This window comes from Corvus cornix, chromosome 15 (assembly GCF_000738735.6).
Source record: "Corvus cornix cornix isolate S_Up_H32 chromosome 15, ASM73873v5, whole genome shotgun sequence".
In the NCBI taxonomy this organism is placed as follows: Eukaryota; Metazoa; Chordata; class Aves; order Passeriformes; family Corvidae; genus Corvus; species Corvus cornix.
In genome coordinates, this window is record NC_046345.1 from 3,912,363 (window position 1) to 3,936,488 (window position 24,126).

General features: G+C 51.4%; 2 protein-coding genes across 3 annotated transcripts in view; one reads left to right on the forward strand and one right to left on the reverse strand.

Annotated features, from left to right (window-relative positions):
- The first annotated feature begins 10 nt into the window (after positions 1–10).
- Positions 11–9,047, forward strand: TRAFD1 (TRAF-type zinc finger domain containing 1). 2 transcript variants are annotated; one of them, XM_039561308.1, is made up of 11 exons: positions 13–540; positions 1,959–2,094; positions 2,168–2,221; positions 3,346–3,601; positions 4,216–4,476; positions 4,843–4,916; positions 5,100–5,315; positions 6,182–6,308; positions 6,524–6,821; positions 7,224–7,296; positions 7,413–9,047. In XM_039561308.1, the coding sequence occupies exons 1-11, from the start codon at positions 491–493 to the stop codon at positions 7,452–7,454; spliced, it is 1,587 nt and encodes a 528-aa protein (XP_039417242.1). In that variant the 5' UTR covers positions 13–490; the 3' UTR covers positions 7,455–9,047. The 2 variants fall into 2 exon arrangements, with proteins under 2 accessions (XP_039417243.1, XP_039417242.1); XM_039561309.1 differs by lacking the exon at positions 4,216–4,476 and having other exon boundaries at positions 11–540.
- HECTD4 (HECT domain E3 ubiquitin protein ligase 4) overlaps positions 8,699–24,126 on the reverse strand; it is a 66,854-nt gene continuing 51,426 nt past the window's right edge. Inside the window, exons 61-76 of the mRNA XM_039561307.1 lie at positions 22,719–24,025; positions 21,001–21,208; positions 20,160–20,383; positions 19,927–20,078; positions 19,396–19,502; positions 18,445–18,568; positions 17,539–17,729; positions 16,851–16,997; positions 15,787–15,906; positions 15,514–15,669; positions 14,595–14,698; positions 13,467–13,688; positions 12,999–13,165; positions 12,383–12,578; positions 11,874–12,096; positions 8,699–11,352 (exon numbers count right to left, since the gene is read on the reverse strand). Coding sequence (XP_039417241.1) covers positions 11,902–12,096; positions 12,383–12,578; positions 12,999–13,165; positions 13,467–13,688; positions 14,595–14,698; positions 15,514–15,669; positions 15,787–15,906; positions 16,851–16,997; positions 17,539–17,729; positions 18,445–18,568; positions 19,396–19,502; positions 19,927–20,078; positions 20,160–20,383; positions 21,001–21,208; positions 22,719–24,025 — 3,620 coding nt within the window. The 3' untranslated portion in view covers positions 8,699–11,352; positions 11,874–11,901. The remainder of the gene's footprint in view (positions 11,353–11,873; positions 12,097–12,382; positions 12,579–12,998; positions 13,166–13,466; positions 13,689–14,594; positions 14,699–15,513; positions 15,670–15,786; positions 15,907–16,850; positions 16,998–17,538; positions 17,730–18,444; positions 18,569–19,395; positions 19,503–19,926; positions 20,079–20,159; positions 20,384–21,000; positions 21,209–22,718; positions 24,026–24,126) is intronic.

Genomic DNA, 24,126 nt, shown 5'->3' on the forward strand with positions numbered 1-24,126 from the left:
GGGGCGGCCGCGGGCACCGGGACTCACCGGGGGCGCCGGGGCCACAGCGGGGCCGAGAGCAGCATCGGCATCGGCACCGGCACCGGCACCGGCACCGGCACCGGCACCGGCACCGGCACCGACACCGACACCGACACCGACACCGACACCGACACCGGCCGGGCCATCACACACCGCCACCGACGCGGGCCGGGGCATTAGAGACCGGCACCGACCTGACCTGACCCGAGCCGACCCGGGCCGGGCCGCCGACACAGATCCGGGCTGGGGTAGTAGAGATCGGCACCCGCCACCGGCACCCGCAGCCGACCCTCACCAGGCCGGGGGACCCGAGACCGGCACCGCCGACCGACCCCCGCAGGGCCGCGCTTTCGCTTTCGTTGGTCCCTGGCCCGGTCCCTCCCGGCGCTCTCCCCGCCGGGCGAAGGCGGCAGCAGCCCGGCCCGGTGCCCGGGGGTGTGAGGAAGCGGGCCCGGCACCGCACGGAGCCATGGCCATCGCGGCCGTGCCCGCGGCCGAGTCCCGGCTCTGCGGCAACTGGTAAGGCCGGGCCGGGGGGTCGGTGGGGGCCGGGCTCGGTGTGGGCCAGGCCGGGCCGGGGGTCGGTGAGGGCCCGGGGTCGGTGAGGGCCGGGGCCGGGGGTCGGTGAGGGCCGGGGCCGGGGGTCGGTGAGGGCCGGGCCGGGGGTCGGTGAGGGCCGGGCCGAGCCGGCCCCGACGTTACATCGGGGTACAACTCTTCGGAGTGCTGTGAAATCCCGGGGATCCGGCGTGATAACGACCGTACTGCCTTTCTATAAAACGTTTGGGCGTCGGATTTCCCTTCTGGCTTAGTGGGGAACTGAATAGAAACCGAAACGTTAGCATCAAAATCCAGGCTCGGTTTTCAGTGAGGTCCACACAAAGTACACGATTCCAAGCTTTTTTCAGCAGTTCCGTGGCTCAGGAGCAGAAATATAAAAATAGGGTCAGTAGGCAGTGTTGTTGTGGAAATTTTTTTCTTTGATTTCACATCTCTGCAGAGCCCCAGCATTGGGAATTTAGTGGCTGACAAGGAGTCACCTCACAAGTTCTGTCTCAAATACAAGCAGCTAAAGAAATTAACTTTTTCTGTTGTTGTTTTTCCCCAAGAGACATCAGAATCCAAACAGTTTCTTACAACATCAGCCTGGTTTGTTTGGTCTGTGCAGTTCAGCTGCTGCTGTTGGACTTTGTTGCTTTGCCAGGCTTTTGGCTGGCGGGGATCTGGCAGAGGAGAAAGCTAAACAGCTGTAGTTTTAGCAAACGAGAGGTTATAAAGTTAAATTGGGTGTTTTCAAGGTGGATTTCTTGGAAAGGGCATGATCCACGTGGAAATGATGCTGCCTGTTTGAGGCAGAAGTAAGGACTGAGCTCCAGGTGCCTCAGTTCCTTTTGGTCCTTTTGTGTTTGGTTTCAAGACAGAAAGTGAGAATATTAGAAATTAGATGAGTTGGGGGATTTTGGGGGGTACTGAGTAGCCTGCTGGGGCTCTGAGCAGCCTGGTCTGTGGAAGGTGTTCCTATGAGCTTTAAGGTCCCTTCCAACCCAAACCATTCCATGGTTCCATCATTCCTGGAACGGGATCTGTCAGGATTTCCTGCCCCTCCCCCAGAAAAAACCGCTGTTTGGCCTCTCAGAGCCAAGTTGTTTTCAGGAAGGAACTTTTATCTTCTCAGACTAATTTATTAACTCGAATCTGGCGATAACTTGTTTGTGCTGCAAGATGTGTCTTTCATGTAAGGAAATAAATCCACCTGGATTTTATCTTAATGCAGTGTGACTTTTGCATGTCAAGTACATGAACATCCACCTTTCTCTACTCACTTGGAACCATGAATTCATTGAAATCTTTCTTAGCATTACTTTTTTGTTGTGTACAACTGCTTGGATGTGTTGTCAGCGTGTTTCTGCTCAGTAACCTCAGCGACTTTCTCACAGCAAAAAGGATATTCCTGCAGTTAATTTCATCATCCATGAAATCCACTGTAGAAGAAATATTGAAATATGCCCCTACTGCAGTGACTCCATCCCAAAGTCTGAGATGAAGAACCACATTGAGTCTGAACATGTGCAGGTGAGAGGCACATCTCTGCTCTGAAACTGCTCATTTCTGTGGTAATTAATCTAATGAGGTCTCCTTGCTGTAGGTCACCTGCAAGTGTAGGATGAAGATGGAAAGCAGCCTCCTGAAGGATCACGAGGTTGGTGGGTTTTATATTATTGAACCCTTGGGGGATGCTGTGGTGTTTCCAAGCCCTGATTTTCCAGAGCCTTTCTGTCAGCCAGCACCTGGATTCCAGCCTGGGGCTTGTGCATCCTTTTATTGAGTGATGCTTCCTAAACTCACAGCCTCTGGAAGAAGGGATTGGGAACTGCCTTAAAGTCCTGGAGCCGCTCAGGGCTTCATATCAAAGGGGTATCTGTGATAATTGGTGATTTTTTTGTCCCTGTTAGTTGAAAAATAGCTATTTAAAATACGATTGACTTGACTTTTTTTCATTCCTTTACTGTTTCATGTTTCTGCTGGAGCCATTATGTGACTTTTAATAACTCAAGCTGTCCAAACAGACTTTAAAAATAGCCTGTAAAATAAACTAAAATAGGACAGAGTGGGATTTTCTGAGTTCTGAATCCAGTTGGCTGCTGTCACAGACAATCTTGTTATAAATGTCAGTCCCTTCCCTTCCCGTGGGCTCCTTTAGAGACAGCTCTGGAACTGCCACCTCAGCCTGCTGATTGCTGGGGGAAAAAGGATTTTCTTTGGAAATCTGTCCAGTACTAAACCCTGGGAGTAGCTAATCCTGCCTGTGTGTGTGTGGTGCTTTTGGCTTTGTAAAGCAAATGATGATGTTTTATTAGTGCAGGTTGTTTATTGGTGCAGCATCTGCAAATATCTTGTATTTTATCTATTTTTAACCCCTTTTGAAGGGCACCTTACCTGTTCAATGTGGGGTAAAGAACATGTCCAGGCAGTTCTTGTTGAGCAGTAAATGAGGTGCAAGTCTGTTCCCCAAACACCAGCGTGGATTTTAGCTGTACTCATGGAATGATGCTGGATTTCAGGTCTGTGTCTAAAACCCAGCTCCAGAAAGCTCCACGTGACCCTGGCAGATTTAAAATCATGTCCTGAGTGTCTGCAGAGCTTCAGCTGCCAAGCTTGTGCCTCCAGCACGTCGTTGTTGCATTCCCACGTCGGAGCTTATTCCAGGCTATTCCTTAGCGAGGCTTTGCATGCGGCTGAGGAGACAACAGAGAGCTCCAAAGCTGAGCAAACTGAGAACCTCAGTGTTCCACGTGGGAAGAGTAATCCCATGTGTTTTCCCAGGCATCCTCGTGCCCCCTGCGCCCCGTGCTGTGCCAGTTCTGTGACATCCAGCTGGCCTTCAACAAGCTCCAGGAGCACGAGCTCTACTGCGGGGCCAGGACCGAGCCCTGCGGGCGCTGCGGCCGCAACGTCCTGGTCAGGGAGCTCAAGGAGCATCCCCGGGTCTGTGGGAGAGAGGAGAAGGCAGCCAAGGGGAGCAGGAGAGCGCCGGGATTTGGGAAGGAGGATGGAGCCGTGAGGAGCCGACCGGGAGCAGGTACCGGGGATGGGCTTGGGAAGAGCCAGAGGGAGGGAGAAGGAGAGTTAGAGCAGCTGTGGGACACAGGTCCAGGGACAAAACCGTAGGGACACAACTCCAGGGACACAGCCCTTAAGGACAGAACTCGAGGGACAGAACCTCTAATGTTCCTTAAGGACATTTATGGGAACAGCACAAAGGAATCAAAAGTGAGAAAAAGTGGAGAAAGGAAGAAGAACTGGCTGCTCATTTGGTAGCTGGTCCAGGTGTAAGGTTCTGTGATTCCTTTCTGTGAAAATACAGAGTAGTGAACACTCCAGAGGCCCCAAGTGGGAATGTTTACCCATGGAATAAGGAGTGCTGGGGTGCTTGGGGTGAAAGCCCAGTTGCTTCCTTTCTTTGTCTCAAAGTACCTGGCTTAAAAATGAAGCTGGAGTTGTCTGCTCACTGGAATTTGGGCCATGATTTTTCTCCTTCATCCTCCTGGATTTGGTACAAACACCCTTGGCTTTGAGATGCTGAACTCCAGGAGAGTCCACATGTGAAACCTTGGGGTTGAGTCTGATGCCCAGAGGGAGCTGCTGGTGGCAGGGTTGATGTTCTCTCAAATTTACAATATTTATCTTTTGAAGGGGATGAGCTGGAGAGACCTGAAATCCTTCATTCCCAACTTCCTGAAGACTGGAATGCTGACCTGGACTATGTGTTGGCTCTCAGCCTGCAGAGTGAGAATAATCCTCACCATAATACTGCAGCTGAGATTCCCAGGGATTTCTGGGAAGACAACTACACCAAAGAGCCTGGACAGTCTGCCCATCTGGGTGGAACTGACCTGTCCAACATCTTCAGTGACTCTCCAGGCTCCTTTAATACATCAAACCATAGCAAAATAGGTATAAACGCTGCTGTGGTGGGGTTTTTCTTTAAATTTGAGGGAGGGGAAAAGGAAAATTTGGATTGGTAATGTTAAAGATTATCTAGGTATTTCAAAAGGTCAAAATTAGTCTTTTTGAGACTTCTAAAGCAAAGCAGCAAGTGAAGAAGAAATAAAAGCTGTAGTCTCTGACCTTGGTGTGTGGTGGGAGCCCAGGCAGGGAACGAGGTTCTTGTGGAAGTAAAAATGGTGGGAAGGAGGATCTGGGGGGAGCCTGGAGTGCAGCTTGTTCTGAGAGGAGAAATGGCACCAAGGGGTTTCATGGTGCAGCAAGAGGTGTTTTTACCAGACTCCACAGAGCACATAACCCTTCCCTCCCTTGCAGACAAGGATGTGATCATGCTGCCCTGTGAGTTCTGTGAGGAGCTGTGCCCTGCTGAAGATCTGATCCTTCACCAGGTTTGGGACTTCCCTGTGTCTTGGGGTTTGCAGTGAAGACTTTTCTGTGGCTGTCACTGAAAAGGGTGTGGGTGACGTCGTGAGAACTCTGGTGTTTGGGTCTTTGCCAAGAAAAGCAGTTTTTTTTTAATGCCCACCTGGCTTATCAGAAAAGGTGATTTTTCTGTGTTGCGTGTCTAACAGACAGGGTGTAACCCAGCAAGTGCCTTTGCCTCGTTCAGTAAGAGAAGTTCTTCTCCAAATCCATGGGAATACGGTGGTCTGCAAGCTGGGGTGTCCAACAGCCGCAGGGCTGTCCCTTCATCCCAGCCCCAAGCTGTCCAGGCAGAAGGAGACATCATGATTCCATGTGAATTCTGTGGCATCCAACTGGAAGAGGAGATTCTTTTTCATCACCAGGTACTGAACAGGATCTGTTGAGTCACAGTTCAAGGATGGGCCCAGTCCCGGGGGCTCTTGTGGCACGTTTCAGGAATTCAGGGAGCTGTCCCTGGCTCAGATCTTGCCACACAAGGCTCTGGGATCCATGTGAAGGGTTGTGCCACACTGAGGCTCCTCCTGAGAAGTACTGGATTAATTTGAAAGCTCTGGTAATGAAACCAAACAAAAGGGCCTGAAGTTGCACAATCAGAACGTTTGAGTCACACCGAAAATGAAGTTGAGCCCTGGATGAGTCAGCTGAGGGGGGAGAGGAGCACAAGGGTGAAACTGGGTGGGAGAGGAAGCAGAGAACAGACTCCAGCCCTGGGAGTGGTGTGCCCAGGGAAGAGTCCTCTGGAACTTGCTGCTGTTACAGACAAGATGGGAGAATGCTGAGCTCAGCCATTTTCTGTGTCATGGCTCTTTCCCGTTCTTAGTCCCAACAAACTGGTGAAGCTGGAGTTGGGTTGGTTGTTCTGGGCCTCTCCTCTCCTGAGGGACAGCAAAATCTGTGTTCTGGGAATGAGATCTGATAAAACTTCAGAGCATATCACAGAATCCCAGAATGGTTTGGGTTGGAAGGGATGTTGAAGCCCATCCCATCCCACTCCCATAGGCAGGGACACCTTCCACTATTCCAGGTTGCTCCAAGCCTTGTCCAGCCTGACAGGGGAATGGAACTGGATGAGCTTTAAGATCTCTTTCCACCCAAACCATTCTGGGGTTCCACGATAACAATTCCCTACTCACCTTAACCTCCCTGAGCGCTGCTGCTCTGCAGTGTTTTCCCAGGAATTTTCACCTGAGTGAGCTTCACTTGACCAGCACTGTGTGTTCTGCTGCAGCATCACTGTGACCTGCGTCCTGCCAGCCCCACAGGTGACATTCCAGCCCGGGAGCTGCCGGCTCCTCAGCCCTGCGGGGACAGACGGGAATCGCCAGAGCCGGCTCGGCGACGGATCCGGCACCAAGGTGTGGGCAGGGCACAGCCTGAGCTCCTCTGTGCTTGCACTGAGATGCTGTTACCCTGTTCTGTCTCTAAAATCTTCCATCCTGTCCCCTCGGTCTGGGTTTAGGGAGGGATTAAATCACTGGAACCGTGTCCTTGGAGATCCTGGGATGGACACAGGGCTGTTCCTGATGCTGTAGCTGCTGTTCCCATTGAGCTCCATGTCCTGTCCCTGCAGGAGATGTTTCTCCTTGGCACACAGAAAGCTTTGGGAAGCTGGGGCTGTGCTCTGCTCCGGGGTCCAGGCTGAGGATGGAGACGGCCAAGGCTGGGAATGCAGCGTTGTCCCCCCCAGGGAGAGCTGGTGACGCTCCTGCCACAAGGGGGAAGCCCGGGAAGGGGAATGGCAGCGAGGGGACACCGAAGGACAGAGGTGACTCTGCAGCTGGGACAGTGCCACGAGTGAGACCTGCTCAGCGCTTCCAGGCAGAAACCTTCACTTCCAGCTCCTCCAGAACTTCTCCAGCCCAGCCAAGGTAACACCTTTGCCTTCTGGTCCATTCAGCTTCCTGTGGTGCAAATCTGGATTCCCCTGCCTTTGCCCGTGGCTGAAAGGGTTTTCAAAGGCTTTCAGATTCACCCAGCTGAATTTGACTGGTGCTTAGCTGAGTTTCAAACAACAAATTTAGGTTTTCACCTCAAAATAGAACAGGCCCACTGGTCACTGGGATAAAATGTAGGATAAGGCCTCATTCCCTGTCCATGGAAGTGCTCTGCTCTCACCTGGGCTCTGAACAGGAGCTGTTCTGCTGCTGAAACATCTGGGCCAGGGTCAGAGGAGGCAAAAGGGCCTCCCCCTCGACCTTCCCTGTCTCCCTGCTGTGTTGTCCTGTGTTTATCCTGCCTCCTCTGAAGGTGTCCCTGTCCCTGCTCCACAGCTCCAGCACTGCAGGGGGAAGGAGCCTCGGGCTGTCGGACGGGCGCAGCGGCCTCCAGCGCCGGAGCTCCAAGGTGAGGCTGCAGGGGCAGCTCCTGATGGCTTTGCCGGGACAAGGAGCTGCTTTTTACAGCCCTCCCTAATCAAGTCATACTTGAGAACAGCATTTTTCTTTTTCCCCTCCCTTAAGGCAAAAGCCCAGAGCCCAGCGGCCGGACAGGCGGAGGAGTGAGCCGGTGCCTGTGGAAAACGTGGAGCGCCTGGTCCCGTTCCCAGGCTCTGCCAGACCTGTTGGTCTGAGTGCAAGTAAATTTCAACACTGAGCTTCAATTTTTAGGCAGTGACCATTTTTAAATCTCTATTTTTAATCTGTGAGAGCAAAGTTCAGGTTTTTATGTCTCTGATCGCCTTGAGCACCACCCCAAGGCATCAAGCAGAATCTCACCTTGGGGCCCCACCTGAATTCTGTGCCCGTGTGGGCTCCTTGTGCCGCCCCAGCGTGGGATTTGTGCCACCCCGAGCTCCCGCTGTGTCCTGCCCTGGAATGCTCAGGCACAGCCGGTGACTCCAGCAGGGAGCAGTTGGTGTTCTGGAGCTGTCCCACACAGAGCAGGGTCGAGGGGCTGGGGCTCCAAGGCTTCTCAGTGCTGCATTTTCAATTTAAAAGCTTTTTAGGTTCCTTGGAATAAAATTTCTCTGATGCTGTCCCAAACTGTTGTGCAGTGCCATCTATCCCATGGGGTGACACGAGGGCATGTCCCAACCCCACCTTGTGAGGGCTGGCAGATCCATTCCCACCATTATTCCCTGCCCTGGGACTTAGGGAAGTGGAGCAGATCCTGGAAAACACCTGTGGGCATCAGCCTAATTAAAGAGGTGCAGCAGATGGCACTGGCAGGGCTAATTAGCCACCCCTGGGGCAGGGTCATTACCAAGGCCTCGTCTCAGGTGCCAGCTCCGTCCCACTGGAACAGCCAGAGCCCAACGATGGCTGGAGGGATCTCCTCAAGGAAAGACATTTTACAGATGCTCCCCCCACGTGTTTATTTAGACAAGGAAAAAAGAAAAAAGATATTTAAAAACTGGGGGACACCAAACCTCTGTTCTTCCCTGGGGAGAAGGGCTGTGGGAAGATCAGGGAATGGGAGCTGGTCCCTGAGGTTCGGGACGGATAACGGGGTGCTGTGGGTCAGGAATCAGTCGTATGACAAATAACTGATGACTGAGGTGGCAGAGCCTGTGCTGTGCCTCAGGCACAAGGAATATCCCAGAGGAAGAACCTCAGCAGTGGCCGTGCTCCCCTTGGGTACAAAATCCTTACATTTTATTCCAAGTACACACAAAGAACCCCTAAAAGTGGGATTTCAACAGAGAACCTGCAGCTGCCTTCCTCCCCCCTCTCCTCCTCTGCCTCGGGCAGCTCCAGCAGCAGATCCCATTCCCTGCAGCCCCAGAGAAGGACACAAACAGCTCCAGGGATGTTAAGAATCTCCTTTATGCAGGTGTACACTCGATGGCCAAGAGCACTTACAGGTTAATGCCGTGTACGGAACCGAGATGGACACACACCAAGCTAGAACTAATACCCAGCTCCAGAGTTTTTCCATTGTTTAGTATAATTTTACATTCTGAATGAATATATATTAAAAAAAATAATAATAATCATCACAAACCAATCTTTGCTTCGACAAACAAGCCTAGTACAGACAATGTCAAGTTCATTTAAAGCACAAGGAATTAAGGATGATTAGAAAAGCTTTAATTAAAAGGCCATTTGAGCCACAGCCGAGGTGCTGCAGCACTTCCTTCCCAGGAGCATGGAATTTAAAAAAAAAAAAAAAAAAAGCCAAAAAACCCCCACAATTCCTCTTGTGGGGCTCATCCTGTTCTCCAGAACAAACCAAAGTCGATGGAAGTTGGTTATTGGTGCGACATTTGTCCTGTAGAAGAAGCTTCATTTACACCCCCAGGTGCAAACGGCAGCGACGAGAAGTTCGTTATTTGTAATCATAAATAATTAACTGTAATAAATACGGATCAAGTAACGTTCCAGCACACGCCCGGGGCCGGTGCAGGTGTGCTCCACTCGGATGTGCTTCCCAAAGGAGCACACACACAGTAGCAGCAGTTTCTTACTCACAGCTGGAACCGGAGCCTTGGGAACCGCTGGCACACGGAGCTCTGGAGCCCACTGGGATGGCCCCTCAGCATTCCAGGACTGGAACCCAGGACAAGCCCAGTGAGAGCCCAGCCCGGGGCCACAGCTCTGCCATGGAACTCAGCCGGCGTTCCCCACGTTTCCTGTTTGGGAACACATCTCCCAACGGGAACAAACCGGCTCCAAGCCGCTCCTTCGGCTTCGTTTTCCCTTGGTCGTTGTAAACTCCAGGTGTTCCCGCTTGCTCCGAGTGGTTTCTGAGCTACATAAACGCTTCTACCAGGAAATGGACGAGATTCAAGAGTAAATATTCTTCCTACATGGATCTGTTCCCTGGACAGGGCAGTACGCATTGGGAGGGTAACAGCTTCCTAACCACGGGGTTGGGAGACTCCGGATGCCGACGACTACCTACGACTGCTGCACACACATTCCCATTCCCACTCGCTCACGGAAGAACAAGGACACCCATCCCGAACTCACACCGCCTCTCCCGCATCCCACGCACTCAGCGTTCCCACTATTCACAATAATGTACAATAAATACATTTGGGATTCCCGGGAGATGTTCCGGAGCCATCGGACACCGAGCTGAAGGTTCAGTCACCTCATCCAGAGCCTCCCGGGCGGCTCCGCGCCGGCACTCGGCTCACGGGCAGCACCGAGCCCGCGGCACAGACGGATTCCGGGATGGTCTCTTCCTCAGAACTCGGGATCCGACGGATCAGCAAAGCTGGAGTGTCCCAGAAATCCTGGTAAGGGACGAGACACCTGTGGAGGGGCTGCTCTGAAGCACCCAAAACATTCCACAGAACACCAGTGAAACGTGGAGCTGTTCCCGCTCCGCAGTCGGCTCCCGGCTTTCCATACAAAACAGAAGCTTTATCTTCCAACGGGTGACTTCGTCCTCCTGCCGGGTGTCACGGATTTTAGGATAATTTGCTCTTGGATCAAAGATTTTTGAGTACAAAAATGAGTTCCAGGTGTTTGAGCACCCCCCAGTTGCTCTGAGAGCTCATTGGGAAATGGGATCAAGTCCCAGATTTTCGGGATGGACTGTGGTATCTTACACCCTTTGGAGAGAAGCCGTTTTGTTCTGCTCATATTTTAATTACAATAAATTACTTTGTGGCTAAGCAAAGCAGACATTCAAGAACATCTAGGGCAGGAACCCAACGGAATCACGGCCCTTTCACTGTTCTATTGGAAATTTTCCCAAAAGTGTTGAGCTGAACCCCCCAATTCCCTGTGGCAGCCCCCGTGTGCTTAGTCAGAGTTTAAAAAAATTTCAAGGAAAGTGGTGGAAAGGTGGAAAAGCAGTTTGGCAGCGAAGTTCCTGCTTCAAACCTCAAGCAAGTGCCACAAATCCTGCCTGTGCTCTGCTCCTGCCCATGTGATTCCCTCCCCATACCCAAACTTGACATTTTTGTACTCAAAAACCTCTCGGGGGAGAGTGATCCATGAGCCTTCCCCTCCGAGGGCTCCCGGCCTTGGAATGCCCTCCCTGCCGGTGGTGGTTGCACGGGGCAGAGCATTCTGGATTACAAAATTAGAAATGTACAGGTGGAAAGGTTTTTTCCCCAATTAAATTATACACAAACCGGTCTTTACTAAACTATCCTACAAATATTCCACAAACAAGGCAGCAAAAGAACCAGTCCACCACAAAGTCTACGAATACAAAATGGAAGTCTTCCGGGAATTACTGTAACGGGAACGAAGGTTCAGGAAATAAATTAACCCCCAGCTCGTCCCACGGGAGGTGCTGGACGGGAACTGAAGGGGTTCCACTCGGCAGAGTCACGGAGTCACCTCCAGGCGTTCCCTGCTCCTGCTCAGCCGCTGAGCGGGTCCTCCCGGTAGTGGATGGCGTAACGGAGCTTTTCCAGCATGATGTCCAGCGAGGAATACTGCGGGAGCTTGATCATGAACATGCACGTCTCCACTCGGATGTACCGGGAATCCGGGGAACCTGCGGGACAGGCAGCGGGAGGGGTTAAAGATTCAACCCAGCACTTCCCTCCTGCTCTCCCAGAGCCCCTTCCTGAGGGTATCCAAACCCAATCCCTGCCTGTTGTGGGTCTTCTGAATCTTACGTGTTTCTGCGCTTCTCCATCAGGCCTCATGCCAGTATTTTTCCAATAGTTTAATCATTTCAAAAGTATTTCAGACAAATAGCAAAGTCTCTCTGCATCTCTACAAGGCAAAGTTTTAAGTGTACTGGAATCCCAGAACAGTTTGGGTTAAAAGCTTAAAGCTCATCCAGTTCCACCCTCCTGCCACGGGCAGGGAACTTTCCACTGGATGCAGTTCAAGTTTGTGTGATGTTTTATTTTTACATGGTTTAAAACCCAATTCTCTCTTTATTTACCCCCATAACCACCTGCCCCTCTTTGTCATTGAGCACTAAATGCCAGTTAAAGGGGGCTGAAGGCCAGGATGGTGCTGGGAGCAGACCCAGCTCCTTTCCCTCGGGAAGCGGCTGTTCCGTACCTGCGGCGCCGTCGGGGGGGGCGGATTTTCATGGGATAGGGGGGGACGTGGCGGTGTCGGGGCCGCCGTCCTTGCAGGGGCAGGTGAAGGGGATCCTCTCCTGGTTACAGGCAAACTTGATGAACTTGCAGAGCTCCTCCTGCGTGAACATCTCCAGGGCGCTCCAGAAGAACTCGATGTGCTGGTCCGTCTCCATCAGTCCCACCTGGTACATGGTGTGTGCCTGAGGGAACAGGACACGCATCCACTGCTGCTCTCCCCTCTCCCTTCAGGAATCTCCCCCACTATGCTTTTAAATAAATGAAGTTCACACTCTTACTCCTCTCTGCACAAACCCCACCCTATTACTTCCTGAATCCAGTGAAATCTTAATAAAGCCCCTTGGGGGCAAAGGGGTGTCCAAGCACAGGCCAGAGTTCCCCATGGATGTCCCGGCTGCACCAAAAGCAGAAGATTCTCCCCTCCCACCTTCCCACGGGAGGATCCCCCTCTCGTGTCCCACAAAGCACCTTGAGGAATTCCAGGTTGATGTAGGGAAGGCCACAGGTCCTCAGCTCCATCTCCAGGGGGGTGAGCGTGGTCAGGAGCTGCAGGGGGATGATGGAGCCCAGCCCTGCCCTCACTGCTGTCATGCACTCCGGGGTCTGCAGCTCCCGCATCCGCAGGCTCCGGATGGCAGCCGCGTACACGTCCTTGTTCTCCCACCTGCAGGGACACACATCTGGGATGAGGGAGGAGCACGTGGGAGAGCCCTCATGGCCCACCCCGTGTTTCACATGGAAGGGTTTTAAGGAGAGATCCTGATCTGGAATAATCCAGAGTGAGCAATACACGCTTTGCACTCCGATGCTTCCCAATCAATTCTGCTGTCCTCCGCTTCCTCCTCTCCTCCCACCTGCCCATCCCTCACAAGTGGTCCCCCACAGCTGGGACCAGCCCTGCTCCTCAGCTGTCTCTTACAGACCCAAACAGCATCAGTGATCCCAAGTTCTGCCAACTTCTCCCAAAGCAAAGCTTTCCCAGATCATTCCAACTTGGTACAAAAGCACCTCTGGAGATGCTGTGCTTGGAGAACCATTCCAGAGATGTTCTGTGCCATATCCTGCCTGGAAGGCTGCTCCTTACCCCACAGGGACGTGCCTGCCCCTGGGACACAGCTCCACCTCCTCCCCAGTGAGGCTCAGGTAGGTGAATTTGCAGCAGGGTTTGTTGGGGCAGTCGGGGCTCTCCGTCGCCAGGTGCTGGGAGGCGATTTCGGCACACAGAGCTTCCAGCTCCGTCTCGTCACTGATCTGTCAGGGAACAAGGACAAGGACCTGTGACCAGCACTGCAGTGCCTCGTCCCAGGTTCCCCACAACAGGGACTCATTCCAACAGCAAAATCCTGCACTGGGGGTTCTGCTCTGGTTTAGCAATTCCACATTCCAGTAAATCTTTCAGAAGCCGTAATTCCACCGTGCCCGGCAGCAGAAGAGAGCAGGGAACTTCTCCAGGGCAACAGGAGAAGTCAAAGAGGAGTCAAAACACCACCGAGGGCGGGCAGCAATGCACCCGTGGGGGAATCCTGAGAAAAAGGAGGGAACAGGGACCTACATTTTCAAATTTTTTGACGTAGTTGTAGGTGAGGATGTCGGCTTCCTGCAGATCCACGTCGGGATCCAGGGGCTCTCCCACCAGGGTCTTCCAGAAGGAGGGCAGGAGGTCCAGGGGCAGGGGAACATCGGCGCGGATGGCGATGCCCAGGAGCTGCCCGAAGAAGTGGAACAGCTGCTCCTCGGCGTAGGTGATGGGGCTGGGGGTCAGGATGTACTTCCCCTGTGGGAAAAATGGGGCACACAGGGCAGGATTCACCAGCTGCCCCAGCCTGAGGGGCTGTGTGTTAGCAGGCCTGTGGAAGTGTTCCTGACTGGAACAGGAAGGATGATGTTCAGCTGGATACCAGAGGATCTGCTCCAGCACTGCAGGGAGTCCCTGTATTTTACACACTGGTATCACCTTATCTTGGCACCTCCTGATCAAATCAACCCCAGAAAAGTTGGTTCCCATTTTGCCAAGCTGTTGATCAGCACTAACAGGATTTTCTGCAGTTGTTACACCAGTCTGAGATCCAAGTTTTTCAGCTGTGGGATGTTTCTAGCCTGGATTTGCAGAGCCAGGTTTGCTACACAGTTGGTCTTAAGCTGAGGAAAAGGAGCTGTTTCCCACTCTGAGAATATTCCCAGGAAGGAATGATACCTCAGGTAGTGAGAATTCTCTGGACCATCAGCTTTATCTTGTTTCTAGAGAACATCTACTGCACAAAGTAAGACTCTAAATAGCATGGATGGAGCATTTTATTCTCCTGGCAACGTGACTGAACTTCCTAGTGACATTCCTGGGGTAAGGCCACAGAACAAAAATTCCTGGAAGTTCACCAGTTTGGGACAGACAACCTCTAAATCAGACAGCTGAACCTCCTCTCTCTGAACTCTGCCCAGGAGTTTTAATTCTGCTCCATTTTGCATTTTGCTGCCTGGGCTCCTTCTCCAAGTACCTGTTGCACACGAGGTGCAACACGGGATTCACCAACTCCCACTTCCAGCTCTCCCAGGATGTGGGACCTGCTTGGTTTCATGGATCTGAGGCCTCTCTGCACCTCTGACCAAATGTGTCCCACTCCTGTTCAAACCCAGCATTCAGAAAGAGAAGAACCCCCTCATTCTTGGCATTGGGATCTCACACCTTGTTCTTATTGACAGCAGAGCTGGGGCACAGCAGGAGCAGGGAGAGGGAGGAGCTCTGGAGCTCTTTACACACTTGCCAAAGGAAGTGACGGAAAGATCCACCTGGAAAAGAGAGAGGGAAAACAATGACAATATTCCTTTGTTCCCTGCTGAATTCCTAAGTGCTGCTTTGCTTTCCAGCACTCTAGAACAGCAGGAATATTTGTTCCACCAGCTGGCCTGCAAATGGGATTTGGTGCTGGATTAGGAGATGGATGGGGCTGTCCTACAACAATGGAGGCGATGCTCCAGGGATCAGCACAGATGCTGAGCCACAGCCAGAACATTTATCTCCTCATAAACACTGTCAGTGCCACCACAGCCCTTTGAAAGACAGGAATTCCCCTTGGGAGAAGGCCCCATGGAGCTCATGGCTCAGCTGATGGGGGCACGCTCACTCCCCTTACACCTCAGGCAGGTGACAGGAGCTGGTGATGGGAGAAGTGTGTTCTGGGCTGACTCCCTATTCCCCCATGGATCTCCACCAAGGACCACAACCAGCACAGCCCACATGGATCTGGACAGCAGGGATCCCTCTGCTCTTTGGGATCTGCCTCAATACCCCACTGAACAGCTCTGCAAAGCTGAATCCCCTCACCCGGGGTTACACCCAGCCTCCTCCTGGGGCAAACACTGAGGAACCAGCACCCCAAAGAGAGCCAACATCCTGGGGGATTCCATTCTTTTCCATGCACAAGAGAATTGTGCTCCTTAGCGTTTACATGAGGCACATCCCGGTGAAAAGCTGGGCTGTCCCTGGGGGATTTCCCTAACGTTACCTAGGCTGTCCCTGTCCCCACTCCCTGGTGCTGGTGACTCCCTGTCCCCTGTCCCCACTCCCTGGTGCTGCAGACTCCCTGTCCCCTGTCCCCACTCACTGGTGCCGTGCACCTCCTCCCCGGTGAAGCGGATGTTGAAGGCGTAGGTGGGGTCCCCCCCGCTGGCCAGTTTGACGCAGAGCTGGGACGAGGGGACGCAGCCCAGCTGCCGGGCAGCCTGGCAGAAGTAGGAATTCTCGGAGGAACGGATCTCCCCTGTTCAACACAAAGGGAAAAACCAAGTTCCAGCATCATGGATCAGCAGCAGGGCTGGGGGAAAGCAGCTCTGACTCGTTGCAAACGGGGTTTGGAAAGGATCGGTGCTTCCCGTACCTCCAACGATTTCCAGGGGATCCAGGGTGATTTCTGGAGCTGCGTGGTCAGCAGTTCTTTGGACAGTGGCATTGAGCACTCTGTTCATGACAGTGACTTTTGTGTCATAAAAGATTAAACCTGAAGAAACAAACACATTTCAGCAGAGTTCATCTACCCACCATTTTATTCCTGAAATTCTCCAGTGGACAATGGTAGAATAAAAATTTCCCCTTCATTAGGTAGGTGACACATGGCTAGTCCAATTTAAAAAAAAAAAAAAATACTTCATAGAATCATGGAATGGTTTCTATGATTCCACTCATCCAGTTCCACCCCCTGCCATGGGCAGGGAACACCTTCCATCATCCAGGTTTCTCCAAGTCCCATCTATTTGTTCCTCATGTTTTCTGGAATAAGAACACTGATGAACACAATTCCAATGTTCTATAAATAGATCCCAGCAACTCCACCACAATCTCTGTAAACAGGAACACTTTGCCAAATAGTTTCCAGCAATCTGAGATGCTTTGACAGTAAAGCTACAGGCAAGAAATGATGTGAAAAAATAGGGCTGTGACACTGCCCCAAAAATACATTTAATACCTCATATCTCCATGAAGAGAAATCTCTCAACATTCCTCACTCCCCCACGCTGGTTTAGGAGTGTTTTTTTCCAGCTGGGCCAATACAAAAACCTCCTTTCACACAGTGACATCCCTGGTGAATTTTGTATCTTCTTCAGAAAACAAATCTGGGAAATGTAATGACCCAAATCTTGGGGGTTTTGGTGCCTAATGAAGGCTGTAAAAATCCTCTGATGCACTATAGGTATTTTCTTGATCTTGCTAATGCTACAACAACGAAGTCCTGGGACTTTCACCCGATCTGCTTGTGACTAAGTCAGAGTTTTGATTTATGGATACTCCCAAGAGGATGAAGACCCACAGACACCGAAGAGGGAACAACTCCCTCTGTGGTCACAGTGTCCATGAGCTACTCACAAGGATAATCCCCCTCTCCTTAAAAGCAAACCAAGAGAGAAGTGCCCTGCAGCAGTGCCCTGGGGGCAGTGCCCAGCTGACCTTTGGCCTCCTGCAGTAAGGCAGCGATGCTGTTCCCGTACATCTCGGTCTGGCGCAGCTCCACCAGCGGCAGGAAGAACGTCTCCAGCGTGGTGTTGAGGGACTGCAGCAGGGCAAAGCGCAGCCGCAGGCTCTCCACGGGGACATCTGCGGGGGGAAACTCCCAGTCAGAAGCAGGAACAGATCCCCCAGCTCCTGCAAATCCCAGCAGCTTTGGTCCAGAAGCCACACAAGCTCCTTCCAAAGCAGCCCCTCTGATCCCTGGACTGAGGATGTAGGAACAGCCGTGATCCCTGAGGTTCCTCCCTGGATCTCCAGTCTCTGGGTGTGAGTCCAGAATCTTCCACTATCACTGAGTTTTCCTCTTCAAGTGCTTAGAACAGGATTTAGGTGACTAAAATCTGCCTAAGTCCAGAATGAAAATCCAGTCTTCCTTCCCCTGCAAGCTGAACTCACCAGGTATTTCCAGCTCCAGCCTGAGCTAGGAATTCTGTGTGGAGAGCAGGGAGCAGCTGCAGTGCATCCCTGACTTTGCCCAAGCACACCCAAAGAGAGAGAAAAGCCAGACTCGGCACTCCCCTCATCCCACTGAGCCTCCAAAGGAAAGTCCCCCCCACCTGGGGACATCCAGAAGCCCTCCCCAGCTCGTGCCCTGAAAGAAGCCTCCGTGCAAACCACCCAGACATACTCAAGAGACGGGAAATCCTGGGATCTGCTGCATCAGCTGGATCCAGGTACACCTCGTGGGGGTGCAGGCGTGCAGGGGTGATGGCCAGGTGGCGGCACAGGCGGTTGATGTACTGCACCAGGGCCACGTCCATCTCCAGGCTCCACTTGCGCGATGCCTTCTGCGCGTGTCTGGCATCGATGCAGGCACACCTGGCAGGGGACAGGGGCAGAGCTGCTCACTCACAGTGCACTGGGCAGCTACACCTGGAGTAGGACTACACCTGGAGTACAAGCTGGTGCCCTGCTCTTCGCTCCCCTTTCCTTAAGCATGACAAGAATCCCAGCGTGAGGCCAAGAGCTGATTTATCACCCCCATTCCTTCACTGGTATTAAGTAATTAGGCACAAAGGCACAGCCTATTAAGCTCACTTAGTGCCTATCTCCTCTGGAGATGATAAGGGGCAATTAGCCTGTGGCCTGACACAGGGAGATAAGGAGAATTCATTTAAGGGAGTTTCTTCCTCTACAATAATAAAAAGAAGTTTAACAGTTCCCTCTTCTACAGCATTTCTGACTCAGTACCAACCCTGCCAGCTAAACAGTGCACTGGCTAGGGAAGGAAACCAGAAACAGACATGGAGCTACAGTTCTCTTCGGGATAATTTATTATACAGTTTGGAAGCTCTAAAGGACACTGTGGCATCTGATTTTGTTGGCCATGCTGTGCACAGAAAGTCAGGAACCTGCATTTGGACAGCACGTGACTTTTAAAACATATTTTGAGGAAATAAGCAATTTCCTCTACAGGCCTTGCAGCCACTGATGAAAGTGTTAAAGCTTCTTGGATTAGGAACACTTGGGATCAAGTTTTTTGAAGTGAGCACAGTATCAGTATCACCCTCTCAAAGAGCTTTGCAAGCTGTACCTCTCAAAGTGCAGGTCGTAGCCACAGGAGAGGATGGCTCTCCACACGCTGCGGATGTCCTGCTTGGAGCGGTCCACCACGAACCGGTGAAATCCATCCAGGGTCAGGTACTTCTCCTCAGGAACTGGCAAACCACAGACCAGCAAAGAGTTCATGACTTGCCATGAAGTTCTCACCCCACACAGGAGCAGGAGGTGGCTGCTGCCAGCTTCCTCCTGCTCTCCCATCCCACCATGGATCCCTTCCTGGGGAGCTCTATCTATCACACGCTGGTCACGCTTACCTCAGTCAGTGGCACTGCCCTTTTTCACTGCCCTAAGGGGCTCAAATCCCCCACTGCCCTCTGGAGTAGCTCCCTCTAACCCGGTATCAAGGATCCCTATTTGGCTGGATGCTGAAAATTCCCCTTTTCTGAGCTAACCTGGCACTTCCTACAGGGAAGAGGGGAATCCAAACTCGTGTCTGTTCACTCTTCCACCTGACTAGAGAAAAGCTCTGAGCACAACCCCTGTCATGGCATGGCTGTGCTCCCTCCTCCACAAGTTCTGAGGTATCTCCATCATCTCCGTTATCCAATTTTCCACTTGTGGTTGAAGCATTTCCCAATATAAATTGAGAAGCACAATTTAAACCCACCTGGTTCAACCCCATAATATCCCAAACCCTCACTACACCAAAGCCTTGGAAATACACCCTTTAGGGAATTCTCTGCCTGGTTTATTGACATGTCCTACACACAGCTGCAAGAACTATTTGCTCTCATGCTGATGGGCCCAGAATCACAGACACACAAATAAAAGCAGAATTTTAAATCACTATTTTAAAAAAAATTAAGTTAGACTTGTTAGAAATAAAGACAAACCAAATCTATTGTGAGGTTATCTAAACATGTCAATAAAAATATTTCTTTTCTATGATGCAAAACTAGAAAAAATTCCCTGCAGCTCCCACCTTCCTGTTTCTTTGTGGGAGACTTCTCAGGGTCCTTCTCCTCAGGTTTGCTCTTCTCAGGAGATTTGGGCTTTACAGTGGGTTTCTTCTCACTTAAGGCTGTTCGGCTGAGGGACAAAGTAGGTGTTAGGATCAAAAGTTTCCTTTCATCTGTTCAGAGAATCCCAGAATTGTTTGGGTTGGAAGGATCCTAAAGCCCATCCAGTCCCACTCCTTGCCATGGGACACTTTCCATAGGTCGCTCCAAACCCTGTCCAACCTGATGCGTATTTTGGAATAACTGCACTGGGATAGAATAATGATGAACACAATTCCAGTGTTCTATAAATAGATCCCAACAACTCCACCCCAATCTCTGGAAAAAACCACTTTGCTGAAGAATTTCCAGCAATCTGAGCTGTTCTGACAATAACGTCACAGTCACTTTCCCCATCCCAACACACGGAAGCACAGAGGGAGGGGGGATAAAAACCTGCATTTCTACAGTGAAATCCAACATTCCACAAGTGCCACAAGGCTGAGGACACCCACCTGACACTGTTGAGCATGGACTTCTCCTTGGTGGGGGGTTTGGTGACCGGGCGTTTGGTGCTCACCACCTTCACCGGGTGCTGCTCCTTGCCCGCCTTGTTGTACTTGCTCTTGTCAAATTTGGGCTTGGGAACTCCGTATTTCCTTAAAATCTTCCAACACAGAAAGTGAATGGTCACCCAGTGCTTTCAAGCGACACCAAAAGAGGCTGAGAACAGTTGGCAAAGCACTACCTGGGTCAGCTGGTCCTCCAGCACCTTCTTGGGAGGGCGGACATTGGTGAAGAAGACGTGGAGGAGGTTCCCAGGGGTTTGGGAATTGATCTGCTCCTTGCTGAGGTAAATGTCAGCCACCTTGATGGGCTTGGCTGGGGTCAGGCTCAGCATTTGTTCCGAATGGATGCAGCTTTTAAAGATCTCTGTGAGAACTTCCCGAGCACCTGGCACCAGTTTTTCACCTGATGAAAAGAAAAAAAAAAACCAAACCAACAGCAATTTGGTACAAAATACCACGAGAATTGGTTAGAATTGGAAATGTGAAAATACATTTTGCATTCAGATAAAATATTCTATTACATGGCACTTGCTTTGAGATGGGAAATCACTTTTGCAGTAAAAAACCTGCTCCTTCTGCACCCCATTAAAGACAGAGAACTGGCCACATCCTCTAATTACTACTTGTGGGAGTAGTGGGGATGAAAAAAGCAGATTATTTATCATACCAGGATAAAAATTACGCTGTGCACACAGACACCAACACCTATCAACTGAACCAAGCAGTCAAAAATTATTTCGGCGGCTACTTTCTCAAAAGAAGTCCCGAAAGAATTAAATCAGTAGTTTTTTGGGTTGATGAGGAGCGGTTTGTTTATTTATTTATGATTTATTTGATTAGCTAGGTGGACAACTGAGCAATGTTCAGCTTGCAAATAGCTCCTGCAGGGATAAAACTTGCTTTGGAATTTCTCCCTGGCTCGTTGTCACCGCTGATTTATACAGAAAAGGAGAATCTGAGCCCTGCTCATCCCCAAAAATGCCCAATACAAGTGAGATTTGCCCGTATCAAACCACCTACCTTTTATTGACTTATCATTGAAATAATCCTCTAGTGCTGGGCTCCCCTGGGTGTCAAACAAACTCTGATTTACAGTGGAAACAGTTAAAATTTCTTCAGTTGACATCTCCATGAGCTCATCCTCCCCATCCAGGCTGGACAAGCCAATGAGGTCACTGCTGTTGAAGAGGCTGGCTCGGATTTTCTCTATTTTAGCTCTTGACCTTATCTGTACAAACATTGAAATTAATTCACAGCAATTCTGAGAAAACAAATTCACTTCCATTCATGGGAATTTGGGGTTTAAGCTTTTTCCCCCTCCCCATCCAGATGATCATTATTGTTTCTCTTCTAACACTCTGCTGCATCAATAATTTGATGCCAAAATTCAGGTTCAGCCTAGAAAAGATCCTTTCTGAGAACATCTGCCCACTGAAATCCTCATGCTGGGAGTTAATCAGGCACAGCTCTGATCCAGCTATCCCATGTGTGAGTCTGGAGACAGCCCTTGGGAACAGCAGGGAAGAGCTGAGGGGTCAGCCAGGTAACCTGGCATTATTCATAATTCTGCTGTCCCTGCCTCAGTTCTCCACTCAGAAAAATCAAAATTAGCACAGGCCTTGAAGCCTCAGCCACACAGATTGGGAAGGGGAACAGTAACTTCCTTTGATTCCTAGAATAACCACTGTCAGAGCAGCTCCAGACTTGGAATAGTTTCCATGTGAACACTCTGGCAGCTTTTTGTACACATTTAATTCTGTATTTCAATGATGTCTTAATGTCAATTAACAGCTCAAGAATAGCAACTTGCAGAGTTTCCATCTGAGTAAGCTGCTTTTCTTCTAAAAGGGGAACTGATACAATCCCAGACTATACAAAAACATCCCTCTCCATTCCCAGGCTATCAGGAATGGCTGGGCTTTTGGAAGGTCCTGATAAAATCTGCAGCAGGCAATTTGTGGAAGCAGCAGAGAGGGAGGTTCTTGTGCAGAGCTGAACACCTGGAGTGATGCAGCACCGATGGCAACCACCCACAATGCTTTTAGAAATTAATTTGGAACCAGACAGCAACAAAATTTATCATCTCTCCTAAAGTAGCTTTATAGAGGAAACCATAGGTGGTTCAAAATAGGTGAAAATCCACTGATTAAACATTAAATAATTGCCTTGTGGGTCAAACCAAAAGGGCCCCAGTCTCTAAATTCATCTCAGCAGTGGCCAGAGCAAACCTTGGAGAAAGGCACATGAAAGAGGAAATGAACTGATCTTCCCCCTGATGTGTTCTCCCAGCCTCTGCAAATCAGTTTAAAGATTTCCTCAGCTGAAAGCTGCAGTGGCTGCTGTGCTCCACAGCTACCAATCCTCCAGGAACTTAATCCCTTAGGAATTTATTCACAGTCTTGGCTTCAGCAGCACCCTGTGACAACAAGCTCTACAAGCTGCAACACACAAGACTTCTTCCCTTCTTCCTTCTGTTTTCCAATTGCTGCTGGGTCACTCCACTACTGGGTCCCCTCTGTCCTTTGAGACACAGGGATTGTTCCCAACACTGTGAATGTGGAGCAGGGAATTCCGTGTTCCTCAGCCATCCTGTCCAAGCTGAGAATTCCCAGTCTCCCTGGACTCACATGGCATTCTTAGACATACATTGACCCTGCACCCATGGAGAAAGAGCCAGTTCCTAGAGTGCAATCCCATTCTCCCAGAAAACCCCAGCTCCAGAGGCCCCTCTCTGTTACCTCCACCACAGCAAAGCCCTTGATGGGCCGTGACAGCAGCGGCTGATTGTCCAGAGATGTCACCGTGTACATGGAGCCCACGTCCGACACCGACGCCGTCTCCACGTTGTCCAGCGGCTCCCCAAGGCTGCCCAGGCTGCCCAGGCTGCCGGTGCTGCAGTGGGAAAGATCCAAACTCTCCTGGCTAGACACCACGTGTGGCTGTTCCAGCAATCCTGGTGGGATGGCCAGCTCCAGCCCTGCTTGGAACTGGTCCACTGAGATGTCGCTGACAGTCCGGGATATGCCCTGGGAGCTGCAGAGGGAAGCCTGGCTCGTGGATGCCGAGGCGCTGACGCTCATGGCCGGCGTGACGCTGCTGGAGCTGCTGATGTCCAAACTGTCGGCGCTGCTGGAAACCGTCGGCTTTTCCAGCTCCGTCCTGCACTCGCCTCCTTCTGCTTTGTCCTTGGTTTTTTTGGGATCCTCTTCCTGCAAAGGGATGTAGATCTCATCCTTGAAGACCCCCCCGTGGGCATTGCAGGCCTTCCTGATGGCATTCCTGACGGTGGCCTCCTCCAGGTGCGTGGGGATGCCGGAGATGACGAGCAGGCGGCTGTGGGCCGTGGGCCCCACCAGGGCCTGGCAGGCATCGGCCACGGCATCGTTGGTCACACCCAGCCCCTGGGGGTCCTTCTTGGTCAGGTGCCTGAGGATTATCAGCAGGGTCAGAGCTCTGTGGAACCACAGCATGTCCTCAGGCTTGCTGCCCCCGATGCTGAGGAGCGCCGCGTCCGTCTCGGCCGCCCTGGATGAAGCCCTTTTCCCCGAGGATGAGGTTTTTTCCCGCTTCATTTTGACTTTTTTCCTCTTGGACAGCAAGCTCGGGCTCTGTGGTGTCTGCCCTGGGGAAGATGAGGAGGAGGAGGAGGAGTCACTAAGATTTGGGGCGCTGGTGGATGAGATCACATTGGCTGTCACGCTCATGTTGATGGGCAAGGTGACTTCTGCCACAGCCAGGCACACTTCCATCAGGGCATGGAAGTACGTGGAGAATCTTCCCTGGTCGGCCACTCCGACCCCAGAGCCACCACAGGCATTCCCAGACACCCAGTTCTGGGTTTCCTCATCGTAGAGCTTGTGCAGCTCTGACTGCAGGGCCATGAGCATGGCCAGGCAGGGGTTCAGCTGCAGGGCAATGGATGAGGACAACCCTGCTGGATTCTTTTTCTGCTCCAGGTTGTGGATCTTGCGAAGCAGCTCGGCCAAGAGGTGAAAGATCAATTCCTTCACACACGCTGCCATGTCAGTTGTCCAGAGGAAATTCCCTGTGTGAGGAAGGCAAGGCATGGCAGTCAGCAGTTTCACTCTTAGCAGCTTTACAACACCAGCTGCAAAAGTAACTCCATTAAAAAAAGCACCAGAAAAG